At 41.4% G+C, this 21,595-nt stretch overlaps 1 protein-coding gene across 1 annotated transcript in view; it reads right to left on the reverse strand.

Moving 5' to 3' along the window:
* The window catches only part of SACS (sacsin molecular chaperone), a 78,155-nt gene extending 56,864 nt beyond the window's left edge, over nt 1-21,291 (reverse strand). Inside the window, 1 exon segment of the mRNA XM_055317250.1 lies at nt 20,788-21,291. Coding sequence (XP_055173225.1) covers nt 20,788-20,807 — 20 coding nt within the window. The 5' untranslated portion in view covers nt 20,808-21,291.
* Between the last annotated feature and the right edge of the window lie 304 nt (nt 21,292-21,595).

Genomic DNA, 21,595 nt, shown 5'->3' on the forward strand with positions numbered 1-21,595 from the left:
TATCTCTAGAGCCTTCTTCCCTTTGGCCTTGTTCTCTTCCTTACTCCTGAGTTACTGACCTTGCCATGTTTGATAAGCCCCCTGCATCACTTCCATCAGAGTCTCTCAGACCTTGAAAGAACATGGTAAGTATTTCTCCTCCGTCAGGCTTGTTGGTGTCCCACTGGCTTTCTCTTTATGCTTACGGCATCCCGACACTTCCTTCTCTACCTCCCCGTGCCCTCCCACGACCCGACTTCTCAGGCCAGTACCATTCCCATCTCCTCTTCCCTCTCGTAGGCTCTTCTAGAAACAACTGCTCACATACAATTCTGTTTTGACGATTTTGAGAGCAGTACCTGATTGCATGTGAAATGAAGTGGTGACCCACTGTAATAGAAACATGAAAGAGGAGTGCAGGTGACTGTCAGGGTCTTGGGGAAGGCAAGGGTGGCTACAGAAAACAGGGGCAAAATCAAGAAAAAAATGATGAGCCAAAGATGCAAATTCCTGTACCAATGGCTTCCCATGTCACTCAGAGGAAAAGTCAGGGTCCTTAGCATATAAGGCTTCAGTGGTCAAATGCCCTGTGTCCCAGGGCTTATATCCTCCTCAGTCATTGGCTCCCTGGTCCCTGCCTCACCTCCCTCTAGCTCATTCTACCACAGCTACACTTGGCACCCTTCAGTCCTGAACATCAAAACACATTCCCCTGGCTCAGGGTCTTTGCACTTGCTGTTCCCCATTTGGCATGATCTTAATCCAGATGGCATTTTTTTACTCCCTCACCTCCATTATGTCTGCATACATGTCAAATGTCATCTTTCTCAGGAGGCCTTCCCAACCACCCTGTAAAACAGCAACATTCCCAATGTGCCCCCCCTTTAAATTACCTAATCCCTCTCTAATAGAACCTATGACCATCTGACACATACTTGGTTACTTATTTGTACAATATCTAGCTCTACTCCATGAGAGCAAAGCCACTGTCTGTTGAGTTCACTGCTCTCTTCCCAGCATGGGATGGGGTCTGGCATGCCACAGGTACTCAAGAAATACTGTTGAATGCATGAATGGATGCATGCTCACTCTGCTGGCATCCTGGACTCCATGCTGATACCCAAGGTCCATATCCCTCCCACCTTGTTCCAATCTTGGTTTCCAGCCTCTAACCCCAGGGCTCCAGCACTGCCAGGCTCACTGCAGCCACAGCTGTGCTGTGGCTCTGACTATGCCCTCTAGATGTTGGTTGTCCCCTGGCATCAGCCCCCTGGCAGGTGGCTCTCCGTTTTGCTCCGTGGAGCCTGTGACCTGGTGTCCTATACTCAGTCTGCAGGTGCCAATTGACCCCACCAGCAGGTCACTTAGCAGGACAGATCCTGCCACTTTGGCCTCCTTCCCAGGACAAGCAACCACCGGGAGATTGGGAGAACAAGGTCACAGTCACATTGTACTTCCTTAATGAAGATTCTTAAATCTTGGTGAGAACCCACAGCTGAAATATTCAGAAAAACCTGTGTCTGGCGTTTAAGATTAAGAACCTACACTCTGGCGGTGCCTGGGTGGCTCAGTCAGTTAAGCATTTGGCTCAGGTCATGATCCAGGGGTCCTGGGACTGAGCCCCATGATGGGCTCCCTGCTTAGTGGGGGGTCTGCTTCTCCCTCCCCCTCTGCCCCTCCCCCATTCATGCATGCACACACTCTCTCTCTCAAATAAATAAAATCTTAAAAAAAAAGAACCTACATTCTGATGAGTCTTATTGAGAGATGTTCCTAAGAATACACCTCTGCACAAGAGACTTCAGTTTTGTTGTACCAGACATCACTAGAATTGCATCATGACTGCTGTGCCCTCCCCAAATCCTCCCTCAGAGGAGGCCTCAAGAGTCCCTTCCCACCTCCAGACACGTCATTCTCTTGCCCCTGTGCCATGTCCTGCCTAAGGTCATAAATCCCAAAGCTCTTGAGCATGTTGACACCCCCCTACAGTGGGCGTATCACTAAATCACGCTCTTTGCTCCCTGGTACTAGAACATTTACCATAACTGCCTCAGTGTGACCCCTCCACCCCTGGTTTGCATCCCCCTACAAACCCCATCTCAGCACCACATCTCTCCATCTTGCGCTAAAAACTACCCAAGCCTTGGAAATAGTATCCTAAGTTAAATGAGCCAAGCGCTCAAGACCACACATTATGGGCTTCCATCTGTATGAAATCTCCAGAGTAGGTAAATCCAAGGAGACAGAAAGTAGACTGCTGTTTGCTGAGGCTAGGAAGAAGGGACAGTGAGGAGTAACTGCTAATGGGCTTCTTTGGGGGATGACGAAAATATTCTGGAATAGTGACATATCCTGGTGAACATCCTTAAAAGCCATTGAACTGGATCCTTTAAAATGGTGAACAGCATGGTGTGCGAATTACATCTTAAAAAGAAAAATGATAATAACATTGCAGTTGATGTGAATATGTCACCATACCACCATGTGTTGATTCCCTCTGGGCACGAAAACTTTTAATGTGGCTACCTTGTCTTTTCTGGTGAGTCCAGTGGTCTATTTCACTATCTTCTTAAGGTGTTCTCAGCCGTTTTCCAGAATGGTCACAACTAATGGCTTTGTCCCAAATACATACACAAATAAGACAAATGCAAACTCCTTATCAGAACATCCAAATCCTACTTTTCATCGTGATCTCTCCCTGACCTCCATTTACTTTCCCCACCTCCCACCTCCCCTTGCATGCCATGCTCCACTCTTCTCAAATTAACCCCGGGATCCCAGTCATGTTGCCTTTGCACGTGGTCTCCTTCCTCCCTCAGTGTCCACTCTGCCTTCAGATTCAACCTTCTTCAAGAAGCCTGATGCTTCCCAAGACACCATGGCTGTGAGCCTGGTTTCTACCTCCTTGATCACTCGTCCCATCTACCTCTCCTTCCCAAGCTTGCTGACAGTGGGGCACCCCACTGGGGACCTGAGCTCCACCTTCAAAGCCTTATGCAGAGTAACGTCTTTAAAGGAAAATGAGGGGATCTCTGGGTGGCTCAGCAGTTTAGTGCCTGCCTTTGGCCCAGGGCAGGATCCTGGAGTCCGGGGATCGAGTTCCCCCGTCGGGCTCCTGGCATGGAGCCTGCTTCTCCCTCCTCCTGTGTCTCTGCCTCTCTCTCTCTATGTCTATCATAAATAAATAAATAAATAAATAAATAAATAAATAAATAAATAAATCTTAAAGGTTTATTTAAAAAAAAAAAGGAAAACAAGGTCTTCAACCAGAAATGCAGGTGGCTCATGGCAAAATTTATCCAACAGGCCACATTTAATAACCAGTAAGTCAGACAAATCACAAAACTTCCCTTCTCTTTGTGCTAATATAGACACAATTGCTTAACTTTTTTATTTTTAGTTACACTGAACGTGCTTTGGGAAATGATGTCATGTTTCTGAATTAACATTCCTGACTTTTCTGCTTCCAACGAGAGTACTATGAATTCCCTAAAGTGCTGTAAAAATTATGAGAAAATAGACTTGCACGGACTTTACATGACACTTTTGAATCTATTGTTAATTTTAATAAGCACTAATTTGGTTGCCAAAAATCCTAGATTATTCAAAAACAGCTTTGCCAAAGCAAAATTAACCAGTGGGGGCTTTAAATGTAGCCATGCTTACATATATCAATTGACTAATCCAATGGGACTTCGCATTACAAAGGAAAAAAATGACTCAGCCCTCTGGATATTATAAAGGTGAGACATCATGAGCTGTATTAGCCATTTCAAGGAAGGCTAAACCACATATGAATTCCTCTGAATTCTGAATTGCTCTTCCATTTATGGTGACCTTCGATTAAACCTCCTCTCTTGGAATATTTTATAGAAACATGGAGATAACGAGCTGGCTGGAATAGTGTGTACATCAAAATAAATCTGCTGCTTGCTAACAAATAGAAAGTTTGAGTAGAGTCTCAGGTGTAGACACAATAGTAGGAAACTCAGATATAAACCTATCTCATCATAACACTGAATAAGTAGAAATAACACTGAACATAAAAAAGGAAATAGTAGGAACATACCAATACCATAGTATATTTCTACCTATTTTCTGCTTCTCCTGGCTACTGTTATTCTTCCCATCAGTTCATCTTCCTTCTATCTGTCCTTTATTTTCCTTTATTTTCGCCTTCTGCACTTCTCCATCCTCTGCCCCTCATGTGATAGTGAATTGAGGGTGTGGATCCCCCCAATTCTCACACCTGCCAGCTGGGGAAATTGTCTCTATTCCAGAGCTCACATTTTCACCTGTATAACTGGACGGACTGTCAGGTTATTGTCAGGTGAAATGGGGCAGTCACTGACCAAGGAGATGCTCATTTTTCATATAAAAAATGTGTAGCACCACTGTGTGCTGGGCACTGGTACAGTGATAAAGGAACACAATTCCTGCCCTGGGGGAGCATCACCTCTTGTGGGAACAGCAACCAGGCAGGAATTGCAAGATGGCATCCTCCATATTCTTTTTTTTCTTACCCCCTCCCAGCTCTTCCTTCACCCTTCTCTCTTATATGGGCATCTGAACAGTCAAAAATCAATGCCAGGAAAGAAACAAACAAACAAGAATCAGGTGTCTTGGGTACTCTTGAACCCTTTTATCTCAGTCACCTCACCCTGATGTCCCCTACCCTTTACTCCACCGCTTCCCCAGCTCTGGGAGGTTGGTAAACAATAACTGTGCATGTTCTTTGTGCAGTCACTCTACCAAATCAAAGATGCTAGTGATAGTAACAACGCTACTGCCTGTAAGAAACCTGGAGAATGGAACAACATGCAAACATAATCAACATAATTTTCGTATAAAAGGAGAAGTGCTAAAATAAAGAAAACCTACCTAAGCCATTAGTCGCTATGAATGCCAAGGCATGTCTTCCATTAACAGTTTTCCTGGACCCACACCATGGCTTCAAGAGCCAATCAGGAAAGAGACTGCACTCCTAGTTGATTTTATATGTGGAATGAAAGCTGCTTTTTCTTTTCTTCCCCCATTACCTTTACCCCCAAGCATACTGCATTGCTCAGCTTTCAGGCAGATCTATCTAAGGCCTTGGTGGTGGTTCTCCTGCCCAACTAGGGCACACATTAGTTCCTCTTCACCCTTCCTGTGTGTGAACAGAGTCTCCCTCCAAAGTGGCCCTGGCATTCCCTTCTCTTTCATCTTCGTGTGTTTGTGTATGTTTAGAGAGAGAATTTGTCTTTCTATCTCTTTGGACCTTCCTTAGGAAGGACAGTGCAGACCAGGTTAACTATTCTTAGTGGCTATGGTATGGTCCTTTGATCGTTGCATGCTTCTTCACACAGGAAGGCAATGAAAGGGTATTCTCCACAGCCAATACCTTTCTCCCAAGTATATTTGTATTTTAACAGGAGATTTTCATTTCTGCTTCTGTGTGGGGCTTGGGTTCATGTTTTGGGAAGTTTAGTCCTCTGACTCCCTCTGAAATCATATCACAAAGACAATCACTTCTTTTAAGCAGCAATGGAGATGGCAAGAAACTCAAAACAATGCCTAATAATAATTCCTGCCATTAATAATTTATGAGGCACCAAATGCTTTGTATTTAATCTTCCTGAAAACCCTATGAGGCATTTTTATTCCTATGGATGATGTAAGATTCAGAAAGGCCAAAACTGCCCAGGATTACACACAGGGTCAAGATCTAACCCCACTCTCAGCAAACTCAAAACCTGAGTCTTTAATCACTGCCCACATCCCCATATGAGGTTGTTATTGACGGAACTAGAGATGTTTATCCTGGAGGGAAAAAAATGACTCCTCTTATACTATACAAATACGGGAATGGTTTTCATGTATAAATACTTCTGTGGCTCCAGAGAGAGACAAATTTGGGGCTCACTCCAACAAAATATCTCACAACAACTAGAACAATTCTCATTTTTATACACTGACCACCAACTACATGTCGAATCCTTTACAACCACTATAACAATTAGTTCTCCAATGAACCTATGAAGACATTCTCACTCACACTTAAAAGTCAGGACCCGGGACCCAGGAAACATAAATAATCTATCTGAGGTTTCCTCAGAAATGCCAAGTGTCAACACTGGAACTTAGATCTCTGCTCAATTCCCCTTATTCTGTGCTACTCTCCAGCACTGAGTAGGGAGTAAACATTTTGCTTGAGATCCTAAAAACCATGCATGGTCAGCATGCTTCAGGGATGAGAGTGAACGGTGTCCTAGGTTTTCTCTCTCTTTTTCTTTTTTAAAGACTTATTTATTTACTATTTTAGACAGAGAGAAAAAAGAAAAAGTGAGAGAGCAGGTGGGAAGGGGCAGAGAGAGAGTAAGAATTTCAAGCAGACTCTTCAATGAGTGCAGAGCCCAACTCAGGGCTCAATCCCACAACCCTGAGATCATGACCTGAGTTGAAATCAAAAGTCATAGGCTTAACCAATTGAGCCATCCAGGCACCTGCTAGGTTCTCTTCTAAGGGCTAGATCACAGTCTTGTATTTCAAACATAGCAATTTTATAGGCTGGTCAGATGTAGGCGCATGCAAGCTCTCTCACACACACACTGCAGAACACTTCTAAATGTATGTGATAAATATACAAGCATGAATTATGGAATAGAGATATAAGTATTCAGTCAAAAAGGGGGAGATTTTACAATCAACCACTTCTATTCAGTTAGAATAGAAATGGAAATCTTACTTATTTGGTCATACTTTGTTTTGAATATTTCTTGCTTAGATTCACTAATGATTTTGAAAAATAAAAAACATCTTCTTATGTATCCCATTTCTAAATATCTGGACTTGAAGTGAACAGTTCAAAGAGTGAACATTATTTTATCTCTGTGCAGAGCCAACGCCATAATAACTTGGAAATATGAATCATGTAAACCACATCCACAAAATTACATATGTGTGGATTTGTGAAAAATAACACTGTATTTTTTTTATTTGCTTTAGTAAAAGAGGAGCATACCACAGTCTTCTTCACACAGAAGGGCTTCTAAATGGCTGCATACACATGCTATCTTGGGGAACAATTATAGTAGTTGGCAGGCAACCTCTACTGGAGGGGACACAAAGAAAATGCTAGTTAGAAATAGGTCAGGGGAGTTGCTTAAGGAAAATTGAGAATGGATCCATTAAAAAACAAAACAACTAGACTTTAAATGAGTACTACAATTAAATAGAAGCTTAATCTGCTAAAATCCTACATTTTGTTCATTTCTCAAACCATTTCAAATTTTCTCTTCATAGGATTTCATTGGATAAGGAGTTATAAATTGAAAAAGATTTCTATTAGCTCTCTGCTTATGAAAATTAATATTTCTTAAGTACCAAGGACAAAATTTTTAAATTTTTTTTATTTATTTATGATAGTCACAGAGAGAGAGAGAGAGAGAGAGGCAGAGACACCGGCAGAGGGAGAAGCAGGCTCCATGCACCGGGAGCCTGACGTGGGATTCGATCCGCGGTCTCCAGGATCGCGCCCTGGGCCAAAGGCAGGCGCCAAACCGCTGCGCCACCCAGGGATCCCCAAAATTTTTTTTTAATTTTTTTTTATTTATGATAGTCACACACAGATAGAGAGAGAGAGGCAGAGACACAGGCAGAGGGAGAAGCAGGCTCCATGCACTGGGAGCCCGACGTGGGATTCGATCCTGGGTCTCCAGGATCGCGCCCTGGCCCAAAGGCAGGCGCTAAACCGCTGCGCCACCCAGGGATCTCCAAAATTTTTAAATAAGGAAAGCATAACTAATATTCAAATGTATACTTTTTTCAGAATTCACCCAAATCTAAATCTAAATTCACCTAAAACAAATCATATGATTGCTTACTATTTCTATCCTCTTTATAAATAACTGACTTATAAATAGTATAAGTGTAATAGCTAAGCAACTGACATTTAAAACTTATCAATTAGAGAAGTACTTAGGGCAATTGAATATAATTCAGAAAACATACTTTTAATTTCATTGGTAATTAAAATTTTATGTGTGTTTGTCATTTAAGCCTTTGGTCACTTTCCTGTTTTCTACATATTTTCCATTTTTTGATTAAATAATCTGCAGATATTGTGAATGTAAGATAAATATTCCCAAAAGGAAATACTGGTTTTTCTCTGCAAACCCTCTACCTACACCTCCAATCAGCCACCATGTCTAAGTGCTCCACCATGCTGACTATCTCTTGAATCCATTCCTTCTGCATGCTCATAGTGGTTCAGGCTTTACTCTCTCTTGCTCAGACCATGAGATCAGGGCCCTACCTATTCTCACTGCACCAATCCTTTCTGCTTCAGTCAATCCTTCATATTGCCACTGAGTTATTCTCAAATGCAGGGGGGACTAAGCCTCTGCCCATCATAACAATATTCAGTACCTCAAGTTACCCATGTGATAAAGTTCAAATGCTTTATAGACAGGCTCACTTTCCCAACCCTTATCTCCTCCCCTCCTTCCTGAATATTCCCCCAAAGTACTGCAGGTAGGCCCATGTTTTTGCACTTTTTTTTTTTTGCACATTTCTTGCACATTTTGTTGCCTCCTGAAGCATCTACCTCCTCCCTACATGTTAAACTCATTACCCATCCTTGGTGGCCCAGCTCAAATGCCACTTCAGTTGAGAAACCTTCCTTCTCTACCCAATATGGTTTCAGGAGAAATGGGAATGGGTCCATGACAAATAAGCCTATGTGACCTTTCTTATTCTTTCATAATGCTTTGCATGTCCATCTATCTCAGGTCTTCCCACACTACATAAACCAGGTATTTACATGGCTGCATCTCCCTCTGGAGACTGGGAACCTTTTAAGAATAGGAAACAGGTCTCAATATCCCTCTTCCACACCCCCAGGGCCTAGCACACAACCTCATCAGTGCTTATGGAGTGAACAAGGACTGAGATGGGTAAGCAGGATACTTATAAGATCTCTTTCTCTGAAGGGTTGGTGAAAAGCTAGAACCTCAGACTTGCATCACATATCCAGGAAGCACTGATCTTATATTTAAGTTCTGAAGTGCATGAATGGGAAGTTGGAAACACTCCTTCAAATTTCAGGTGATCAATCTATAAAACACCTCAGAGATGAGAAGAACCTGATAAATGACACTACTGAGATCCTACTAATCAATCAGCACCAGCTGGAAGAGTAGAAGGCTGCCTCCAGCTAGGCCAATGAGAAGAAACCTCTATCTCCTTGAACAACTTCAACACTTAACTTTCACTTATGAATGTTCGAAGAAGGCATGAATTTTCTTTATTCATGACTACTGAAACCTCTCTTGCTTACAATCTCTCATATGTCATTCTATGTCCCACAACATTCAGTGCTGAAAATGGGAATGCTGTGATCTTCACATACTTGGCTTCTGTTGGCCATTCCTTAAGAAGCACTTTGCATCCTCCATACAAAGTAAGAATTAGAAGAAAAGTGAGTCCTTATCATTTTTTTCTTTTCTTTAATAATTGCCTTAGTGGGGATCCCTGGGTGGCGCAGCGGTTTAGCGCCTGCCTTTGGCCCAGGGCGCGATCCTGGAGACCCGGGATCGAATCCCATGTCGGGCTCCCTGTGTATGGAGCCTGCTTCTCCCTCTGCCTGTGTCTCTGCCTCTCTCTCTCTCTCTCTCTGTGACTATCATAAATAAATAAAAAAAAAAAAAATAATTGCCTTAGTGGACAGATATTAGTAAACTGTCATTAGATAGAACTGTGAGCTGGTCTAATCTTTCATCACAAACTCCAAAATTTTTCACAGCTTGAGAAGAGGTGAACTTCACAACACCTAATTTTTGGAAAAGCAATGGTTAAAAAAAAAAAAAAAGCAACAGAGCCAAAGGGAAATTGGGATTCAGCCTGTAAAAGATCAGAGGATGAAGAAGTGATTGGCATTTGTGCAGAACCTAAAGAATTTTTATGGTCAATGTTGTTAGCATTTGCTGATCACTTACTGTTCTAAGGCCTTCCTTCGGGAGCTAAAAGACTCCTACACATCAGCTGGTTCCTCTGCTCACCTTGTACATTTTTTTAAGTTATCTCTATATCCTATGTGGTGGTCAAACTCATGACCCCAAGACTGAGGGTCACATGTTCTCCCAATTAAACCAGCCAGGAGTCTCTATACATTTCTTTTTTTGTCTTAATATATGGGCAATATCCAACTTTTCACTTATCTGTGAAAGTACCATTCATTTGTGTAGGATGCTGGTTTGAGATGTGCTGATAGAGCTGCTGGGGAGACTCTTTGGAGCAGAGGACCCCTGATAGGCAGCTTAAGTATGCTCTTCCTCACTATGTACTTGCAACTTAATTTGTTCCTTAAACTTAAAATTCCTTCAGCTTAAAGATTCCTTTTAATTGTGAGAATAATGAATTTTAAAGCTAACATTTTGTAATATATGACTACCCATAAGAAAGATATTAACTTAAAAAACATTAGTTATTCCATTTTAAAGACCTCAAGGTACAAATGAAGGGCTACCAACTAGGTGTGGCTTCGACAGTCAACTGACTGGATGGAGGAGATTCAGAAAACAACTTGATTCATGGAGAATCCATTTTACCAATGAAAGACATTGGCTAAAGATCGTTAACTTAACCCTGAGAACAGTCTTCACTAAATAAATTTAAGTAAATTGGTAATATCCATGGTCCTTACTTCCAAAACACAAACTGATAATTACCTGTTCCAGAATAGAAAATAAGCTCTTACTGGGACTGGACCTATGGACCCAAAGAATATGATGATAAGGTACCATTAAGTAGCAAAATGTAGACATGTTTGCCTTTTTCAGTGACTGATCAGTGGGCAGAGAGAAACAATCAGTTGCCACTGCACTTAACACAATGTCTGCAAAGCACATGTCGTCCTTGTAAACTTGTCCTCTCTTTCTGTAACTCAACTGAAGTTTTGAGCTAAGACTTCCCTAATTAAAAAAGGAAAAAAGACAGTAAATATGTACAAGGGCTCTGTAGTGCATCATTCTCTTTAAAGAACATGTTTGCTACCATTCTTCACTATACAGATTAAAAGAAAGAATAAATTACAGTGTCTGAAGTCTGTTCCTTGGACTCTGCATTTAGCCAGGATTTTCTTGCAACATGAGAAGGGGCAGTTCCTTTCTCTTGTTTTTTTATTCTTTTGGGGAGGAGAGACCAGGTTAATTTATGTCAAAACATCAAATTATTTGGCTGTACCTACCTATGCTAGAGGTCACAATAATATACAACCACTTTTATAAAGCTTTTCTGTTTTTTTATTTTCAAAGATTTTTCAAGGGATTTTTTTTTCTATACATTCTATGAAAGATTTTATACAGAACCTATTTACTTGGTCTAGGAGATGCTGTAGGCTTCAAACTGTGTTTAGCTCTGAAAAGAATTAGTGTTTTGATTCTGCACTATTTTTCTTATGGCTGTGGCTTTCAATCATAACAAGTTAGAAGTTAGAATAATTTATATTAAGGATTCATATATAAAACATTTTTCCTACTGCTGAATTTTAAAAAATATATCATGTCAATTTGACTCTAAGTTATCATTTCTACTTGGAATTTTTTTCCTCTTGGAGGGTCAGTAAATGATATCATTTAAAACCTGTGGAAGCAGCTGAGATGTCCTTTAACAGATGAATGGATAAAAAAAGATGTGATACACATACATGCACAAACACACACATACATACACACAATAGAATATTACTCAGCCATCAGAAAGGATGAATACGTACCATTTACTTCGATGTGGATGGAACTGGAGGTTATTATGCTGAGTGAAATAAGTCAATTGGAGAAGGATAATCATCATAAGGTTTCACTCACATGTGGAATAATAAGAAATAGTGAAAGGGACCATAAGGGAAGGGGGACTGAGTGGGGGAAAATTAGAGAGGAAGACAAACCATGAGAGACTTCTACCTGGGAAACAAACAAAGGGTTGCAGAAGGGGAGGAGGGTGAGAGGATGGGGTAACTGGGTGACAGGCATTAAGGAGTCTCGTGATGGGATGAGCATTGGGTATTATAGGCAACTAATGAATCATTGAAAACTACATCTGAAACTAATGATGTACTATATGTTGGCAAATTGTATTTAAATAAAAAAATAAAACCCTAATGTTTTATACTGGATAATAAATTAACTTTATATTTTTCTCAAGAAAAACCTATCAGTTGATTTTTCAGTGAAGAGGACCATCCTAAGTAGTGTTTAATGGGTAATGATTCCAGTACCTATAAATGTTAAATAACAAATATATTTCTATGGCTGTTACTGCTTCCCCTTCTCCTTTCCAATAGCTTTAGGTGATTGCAGAACTCCTTCCTTCAACACACATCTGTTGAGAGTGGAAAAGCCTTCGGGGTCCTTCAGAATGCCACCGCACAGCTGCACCCCCCAGCACAAAATAGAGTGGGTAGGATTTGCTTTACCATGTTGAAACAAAGAGAAAGGTATGAACAAATTGGGCATAATTTCAATTAGTACTTAATCTGCATAACGAGTATATAGGTACAATGACGTAACAGTTTCTTCTATGTATGTCTAAAATTTTTCATGATATTTTTAAGGGGGGCAAAGGGGTATGAAGACCTGGCGTAGGATTTCTGCCAATCATGGGTAAAGAGGGTGAAAGCCCAGGATTCTTTCCACATATACTAAATATCACTCTGCCCCTCAGGTCCACTCTCCACCTTGCTCACCTCAACCGACCTGTCTGGACTGCATCAGGAGGGCCTCAGGAGGCTTTTGCAGCAGGTTCAGTTGACCAACACCAGCCTCAACAGAGGGGGAAGTGAGAGAGATGAGAGTGATGTCAAAGAATTCATTCCCCCACACTCATCACATAGCCTCACCATGGTCTGTGTCTTTCAACAAAAGGTCACTGCCCTTCTCAAGAGGTGTTGCCCCAAGTTATGCTTTGTCCTTAAAGATTTAGGCAACTGTTTCTACCTTAGTCCCTCAGGTCTTGGGAGGTAACTGCCTCAGTTGCCAACTTCCTTGGCAACTGATTCTTTTTCATTTTCCATATACCTTTGGCTTATCCTAAATTGACTGTGGGGACCCCATCTATAGCCCGCTCACCACAGCATGATTGCCTGTTCTACCCATGAAGGAGAAACTGAATCAGACTTAACTATTTTGAGAAACAGCAGCGTGCCTGATGGGCAAATACAGCAAAGCATTCATCAGTATGTCTTTTTCTCCTTCCCTCACCAAATCCCTTCCCCTGGTGATTGAAGATGGATTTCTTACTGCTCTGAAACTGACAGCAATGGTGAGTCACCTGTTGCAGACCAAACTCTAGCCTGTGTATATTACACAGAAGGGCTTAAAATCACACATGCAGGCTGTTTTCCCTCCCCCAGGAACCAGGAAAATAGGAATTGCTACAGAGTACATGGTAGGAAACTACAGGGAAACCAAGTTGGCCTTTTCATTAATACTCGGTGAGGATCACCAACTGTCCCAAATCATCTTGCTGCCTTTTGATGATTCCTTCCCTAAATATACTATACGGTGTTCACCAAGATTATCCCCAGCCCCTGCCTTTGCATCTTGTGTTTCCTATTGGTTGACCAGACACTGGATAAGGCCCTTCCTGAGCAGATCTTGACACACTTGGAGACGTTGAGGGGATGATAGAAAGGATGGTAGAAAGGAAAATCCCTGCAACCAGCCAAGAAGTGTAAGACAGACCAGTTTACAACTGCTCGTTAGCTGGGATGGCAGTAGGCAGCACTACCCCTGTAACACTTGCTGGTGGAAGCCATCGCACATGGCTAGGCTTTGTGCTAGTTTCTGGATAATGGAGTATTGAAATGAAAACACCAGGCCCAAAATGGAGTCACTTATGTTAAGGGCATCACATTGGCAAACCAAGACTTAATACCTAACCCAAGTACAGTTTCACCCTCTACCAGAATGTAACCTTTAACCAGTCAACACGGAATTTCCTGGCCAGCACTAGGAAATATATTGATAGACCCCTTCTGTTCCCCTTAGGAGGGTGACCTTGCCTCAAACAATGGGTTGGTTCTTCGCTAATAATTTCCTTTATCCACTCCCTCTCTACCTTTAAAATTTTTTCCTTTCCTGCAGCCTGATGGACTTCTTTTCTATTTGCTAGATGGGAGGCTGCCTGATTCATGAATCGTTCAACAAAGTCAATTTGATTTTTTAAATTATTCAGTTGAATTTTTGCTGCTTAACAGAAGTAACTGTAACAAGTGATATTTTTTCCTGGGCATTCTGGGTCAGTTACTATGTTTTAACTTCATGATCTCTAACCTAACATTATTGTAGGCATTATGATCCCTCTATTAAGAAAAAGGAACATATTCAAGACCACATAACTAGTAAATAGCAAAGCCAAGTTTCAAACCAAGTATATCTGGCTCAAACGTTGATACTCTTTCCATTACACAATTTGTTTTCTCTGAAAGGAGGTGGAAGGATATTTGTTCTGAGTTTGTTTTGTTTGGATGCAGAGGTATCTAAGGAGAAGAGAGAGGGAGGAGATGTAGAGGGGGCAGGACAGGACTCATTCTCCCCTTTCTGCCTGGTATATAAGGGACTGGTTTTGAGCCTATGAGGACAGAAACTGAGGCACAATGTTTATGAAACATGGGACAAGACTTAGTCCATGCAGTGCTGCTTCCCTCCTAGAAAACAAATTTGGCACAGGCTTGAGGAGAAGCCATTCATCTCCCTTTACTGCCCTATCCCCAGGTTTCAGAATGGTTTTGGGCTCAGGGTGTCCACTGGGTATGGGGGACTTACAGAAACAACCGCTTTCAGAGGCCTTGACAAGTCTCCTTGACTGAGAGGCTCAAGAGGAAAGAACATGAGCAAATTTATTCCTGAGCCCATATAAGACATCATCACCTTGAGGATACCCAGAAACAGCTGGGGAAGAATTTAAGCAGACTAGTGGAGCATGGGGGTTAAAGTCTTGTCAAACGGGTGAAGGCTTGAAGCCATGGAGATATGGATGTAAATATTAAGTGACTTTATTTAGACTCATGAACTACAGAAACTAAGGAGTGTGGAATAATTACTAATCCACTTGTTCTTTCTTTGGACCCCTATCACCCTGGCTCTGGTTCTGGGTCACTGCCATTAGACCCATGGCTTCGAGCCTAAATCCACTCCTGCCCCTCATGAGAAGTACAAGGTCTGGCTTGTTTTCCTGGCCCATTACTGCCTACTTGCTCTTCCCTGTCTGGGCTTAGTTTCACATACTTAGACTCAGCTTCTTTGCCTGCTATCCTGAAGCCTGGACTCTGCTTTCCTCCCATCTGAATCTTTCTTACTCCTAGTATGCTCTCGTAAAAAAAAAAAAAATTATATATATATATATATATATATATATATATATAAATGTGTGTAATTAAATATAATATATCTTCTTGGGCTTGCCACAGGGGGCTTTTATTTTTTATTTTATTTTAATTTATTTGAGAGACAGAGAGTGAGCGAGAGAGAGAGCACAAGCAGCAGGGAGGGGCAGAGGGAGAAGTAGACTCCTGCTGAGCAGGGAGCCTGACAGCAGACTCAATCCCAGGATCCTGAGATCATGACTTGAGCTGAAAGCAGACAACCAACTGAGCCACCCAGGTGCCCCAGGGGCACAGAGCTTTTGAATTTCCTGAGGATAGTAGGGTCTTTAGTATACTGATGAGGTGACTCAGGGCAGGGCTCCTAGGTAGTTTCAGGATCAGTGGTTAGAGATAGAGGAATTAGTGATGTGATTAGAGGACTGGTACTTTTAGCTGCATCCCCCTGACCTCCAGAGAAGGGAGAGGGGCTAGAGCCTGAGTTCAATCTGTCATGCCTACAGAATCAAACTCCAATAAAAACTCTGAAACAACAAGGCTAAGGGAGCCCCCCAACTGGTGAACACATGAAGGTGATAGGAGGGCTCCAGAAACTGCATACTCCTTACCCCCAAATCTTGCCTGATACATCTCTTCCACTTGGGGGTTACTGAGTCATATCCTTTACAATAAACCATAATCATGAGTAAAACAGTCTGAGTTCAGAGTCGTTGTAGTGAATTACTGAACCCGAGGAAAGGCACCATGGGAATCCCTGAATCTGTACTTGGGTAACCTGGAGATCCCATTTGTAGCTGGACCCTCAAGTGGGGCAGACTTGCAGGACTGAGCCCTTAACCTCAAGGGTCTATGCTAACTTTTGGTAGTTAGTGTCAGGTGAGGAATTAGGGAATTGATCATTTTTTGAAAAATGGCATAACAGTCATCATAATCAGGTTGTTGATATTCATCTTAAGTATATTCAACATTCCCACACAGTCAGATGCTAATGATGTTCTCACAACCTTGGTGAAGATACTGACAAACACATGTGTGAACCACCACAGAGCCATCAGAGAAGAGGTACGTCCAACACCCTTCCATCCTGCCCAGAATCATCATCATCTTTCATCTAGATTGTCACAACAATTCATAATGGGTCTCCTCACTTCTACACCTGGCCCTCTTCATAGCAGCTAGTGGGCTGCTTTAAACACATGTCAGAGAATGTCACTCCTTAAAACCCTGCAATGGATTCCCAGTTCCTTCACGATGACCTGATGCCCAGGTACCTCTTCAACCACATCGTCAACTGGCCTTCATTCACTTCCCTCCAGCATGCCCACCACCTCCCTATTCTTGTAACATGCCAGGCAGCTCCTACCTAGGTACTTTGCATGAATTCCTCTGTCTGGAACATTTTTCTCCTTTATAATTATTATTATTCCTTCCTCTCTTTCAAGTGTTTGCTCAAATTTAATCTTTTTCATGAGTACTGTCCTGACCTTCCTATTTAAAATTGAGACACATGTTCCTATACCCCATCAGACTCCCACCTCCTTTCTTTGGCCTACCATTCCTTTAGTTCCATCATACAAGATACCATGTAACTTAATTATGTACTACTTATTTTCTGTCTTTCCCTGATAGAATGTAAGAGTCACAAAAGTCAGTATCTGTATCAGTTGAATTCCCTGATGTATCCCCAGGCACATAATAAATGCTCCATACATGTTAGCTGAATGAATAATTTTAAGAACAGAGATTTATTTGGGATCCCTGGGTGGCGCAGTGGTTTGGCGCCTGCCTTTGGCCCAGGGCACGATCCTGGAGACCCGGGATCGAATCCCACGTCGGGCTCTCGGTGCGTGGAACCTGCTTCTCCCTCTGCCTGTGTCTCTGCATCTCTCTCTCTCTCTCTGTGTGTGTGACTATCATAAATAAATAAAAATTAAAAAAAAAAAGAACAGAGATTTATTTGGAGGATCCTAACTGAAAGGGCTGCCCTGTAATCCCCAGGTGGGTGGAGCCAGACACATTGGGTAGATTCTGGAGGAAGATGGGAGAGGAAGGACCAGGTCTTGAACCTGCTTGAACCTGGATTCTCTCCATGACCAAACTTTAGGAGACACCTCTGAGCCTTCTTTCCAATGATGCCTTGCCCTTAAGCTCTGTCTTTGACTTGCCTAACCCAGCTTTAGCAAGAATCCTGATAAATCAGTTTAGCAAAAATCTCTCTACTCTTAACATCCAATTACCCTCAATATTTAACCAAATTCCATAATCCCTACCCCTGATACCCAATCACCCTGGCCAGCCTTCAGCAAGAATTCTATCAAGATGTTTTAGCAAGAATCCCCCTATACTGGGTATCTCCTTCTATTAATATTACATCCCCTGGTCCCCACACTCTGCTCATTGGCTATAAATCCTTAGTCGTCTTTGCTGTATTCGGATTTGAGCACGATCTCTCTCCCCTGTTGCAATGCTCTCGACACCCCTTCAATAGTCCTAAATGAAGTCTTCCTAACCATTTTAACAAGTGTCAGAAAAAAATTTTCTTTAACTAACCCTATGAGTTTGAGCAAGTCACATAATTTCAGCTTTCTTATCTATCAAACAAGACCCATAAGAAAGGATCTCAGACATCACCACCAGCCTGAATCAATACCAAATAAGCGAAGCTCCTTAGCACACTGTAACTAGAACTGTTTCCTAGGCATTGTGGAGGACAATTTCTCCAAATCTGGTCCACCCTTTCACATCCTGGATTCTGCTCTTACACTGGCACATACTGAAGCTCCAGAGTCTTCCTGATGGCCATGGAGAGAGAACCAATCCCAAAGCATCCTTCAACAATTGAGATTAAGTCTCAACTTTTAGTTTAAATATCCAGATGGAGGGCAGCCCGGGTGGTTCAGTGGTTTAGTGGTTTAGCGCCGCCTTCAGCCTAGGGCGTGATCCTGGAGACCCAGGATTGAGTCCCACGTGGGGCTCCCTGCGTAGAGCCTGCTTCTCCCTCTGCCTGTGTCTCTGCCTCTCTCTCTCTCTCTCTCTCTCTCTCTGTGTCTCATGAATAAATAAATAAAATCTTTAAAAATAAATAAATAAATATCCAGATGGCATATCCAATAATACATCTGCCTTTATTTTAGTGTAATGCTTGATACTGCCTATTAGATAGACAATCTAACTTCTTTTCCCAAAACATCTACATAAAGGCAATACCCTAGGAAGGGCCTGAACGGTTGATGCCATGACTGCATGAGCCCCCACCACATACACATACCCCTTAGAACTCAAGATACTATGCCCCAGAGCTCAAGAAGCCCCAGCTGAATCTTTTTCACCTATAAAAATTATCTTGTCCCAGGATCAAAGAAGCCAGGCAATCAAGCTTTATAGATTTATGGTCTTAATAAGATAGGTTTTAAATGCCTTAATAAAAACGTGTACTTAGAAAAATGACCTTAAGATTGATGTTTTGGCCCTCAACCCACGTATTCCACTCGGTGTAGTCACACACGTTGCTATATCCCGTCACTGACATTTTGGCTTTAAATAAATAAGTAAATAAGCTTTAAGTAAATAAATATATCAGTTCTGAGAAAATACTACAGTACCCAAAGACTACAGAATCTGCAAAGACACACTCAATGCTAATATACTTTTTTAAAGCTATAAATAGAATTTATCAGCCAGAGGTTCCTAGATGGCTTACTCAAGCATTTGCCTTCAACTCACATCATGATCTCAGGTTCCTGGGATCCAGCCCCATGTCAGGCTCCCTGTTCAGCAGGGAGTCTGTTTCTCTCTCTGCCCCTGCCCCTCCTCCCTGCTTATGTTTCTCTCTCTCTCTCTCTCTCTCTCTCAAATAAATTAAATTAAATTAAGAGTTTATCAGCCAGAATCTGTCATTCTTTCATCATCTGTTAGATACTTCAAATCAATCCTGATTGTTGAAAAGTTATACTTTAGTGACAGCATCAGTGATTCTACATAAACATCACTCTTTAAAATAAATTTATAGGGGCGCCTGGGTAGTTCAGTCAGTTAAATGTCTGCCTTCAGCTCAGGTCATGATCTCAGAGTCCCAAGATTGAGCCCCATGTCAGGCTCCCCACTCAGTAGGGAGTCTGCTTCTCTCTCCCTCTGTCCTTCTCTCTCTCTCTCTCTCTCTCTCACACTGTTTCTCAAAAAATAAATAAAAAATCTTTTAAAAAATAAAATAAATTTTAAAATGACATTATGTCTAACAAATCAGTCAATTGCCAAGTAGTATGAAAATGAATTTACCTTTAGTTTGAAAAACACCTACTTTCACAACTGAGAAGACATAATATAGAAGCACTTTAAAAGGTAAGAAAAATCTTCAAAAATACTGTGAGATAGCATGTATGGTGACACGTAAGTATGTTTCTCTCATGTTTAAACAATTTAACATCAGTAATATTATCTTAGATGCTCTAGATGTCTTATTATACTAAAAAATAGTCAAATATTCCAATTGGCCAATAAAAATTAAATCCATTAAGTGATCTCAACACTTGTGTGCATTCGCATATTTAAGTACAAACTAGTCACAAAAGTAATCCTCATTTGCTAAGAGGCAAGTTCTATTGAAAAAGTTACACTTACCTCCTCTGTCTAGTGAATACAACATTTAAAAATTTTTATTTTGGAAATTTCTGAAAAATAAAAGCAAACACTGGGGTTTTTTTCAACAAGCCAAATCTGAAAGGCAAATTTGAAAAGTCTTTTCATCTGTTGATATCATTAGGGTACAAGATGTGAAGGCTTACCTGGTCTCTATGGCACTAAAATTTTATTTATTGAGCATACTATTCAAATACAGCATTCAAAATCAATGAAAGAGTGTTTTGTCATATGCTTAAGAAAAAAAAAACACATAGAAATTTAAGGGGTAATTGTAAACATTATATTTTTGCTTCAAACCTCAAGCTTGTATGGTTCTTACAAAATAACAACTAAATTTGAGGAAAGGAGTAAACTTTATTCTTACCAAAGTTCACTGCTCTCTCTCTCCATCTCTCTCTCTCTCTCTCTCTCTGTCTCTCTCTCTCTCTCTTTCCTTTCCCAGGTCATTTGATAAAATTTCAGGTACTTCAGTTTTTTATTTCATATTTTCCAAATAATCCCATGGCCAGTAGGAGGCACTAGCATATACACTTGAGGAAAGAGAAAATGGGGATGGGGCATCTAATCAACCATCCATTACAACAGCCACACCACAAGACAGAAAATCCAAAAACCATCTGGACAAAGGTAAGGAATGATTTCCAACCCTTGGCTTGAATTGCTACAGCCATCATTCCCGTTACAGCTGAAATATCTATAGTTGACTCCCTCTCATCTGTTTTTGCCTATCTATGTTTCATTTGGGAAAACCCAGTAAGCCTTAAAATATCAATGCCAATTGTTGTCACTTAAAACATGAACTCATTTACCTATTATCCGTGGTCTCCATTATTACTTCTGGAATATGAGTCTGTGAAAATCATGAAACTATTTTTCTGTTTTCTAAGTCTTTCGTTTGTATTTCCTTTCAGTGTATACTCCGAGCTCAGCTCTGCGTGGCCGGTGAGAAGCCCATCTTCCCCTCAGTGTCCACCCATCATCTGATGCCCGGGAGCATTGTTACGTCTTGTTGTCTTCCTTCAAGTAAGACTCTCCAGTCCAAAAGTGGTTGCCTCTTTGGGTTGTTATGCCTTCTGATCTGGCAACCCACAGAAGTTCTTAAGGTAAACTAGTATCAAGTAGGTAACTGTGTTTGGCTTTTCTCCACAGCAGAAAGTAGCAATTTTCATCTGGGAATCTCCTGTTTTTCTTTCTGAAGGTGGTGAGGAAAAATGTCGCAGAAGCTCTTGGGCTCCGTGTTTCTCACCCTCATCTCGCCAGGTATAAAACACTCACCGGCAAGAGCCCTTCTGCTTGCTCTGGTAATGCCTGCATTGCCACATCACTTTTGGATCCTGGAAGAAAAACCAAGGAAGGTTAGAGGGAGTAGGGAAAAAGTACTCTGAGTAAATGCACTAAAAATGTAATTCCTTGTGGAAGACAGCCACGGTTCTTATTTCCAGCGACTTTCTAATTATAAACTGCTGGTTGCACTAGAGCCCTGCCAAATCGCACGGCATTTATCCCTTACCTCACAACCAACAAACACACACGTGTAACTAGACATGGTGGACTCTATAAATAAAAAAACATATCTATTTAATTTAGTTTCCTGTTCTCACTCCCTACACATTTCTT

This window comes from Nyctereutes procyonoides, unplaced genomic scaffold (assembly GCF_905146905.1).
Source record: "Nyctereutes procyonoides isolate TBG_1078 unplaced genomic scaffold, NYPRO_anot_genome, whole genome shotgun sequence".
Classification (NCBI taxonomy): Eukaryota; Metazoa; Chordata; class Mammalia; order Carnivora; family Canidae; genus Nyctereutes; species Nyctereutes procyonoides.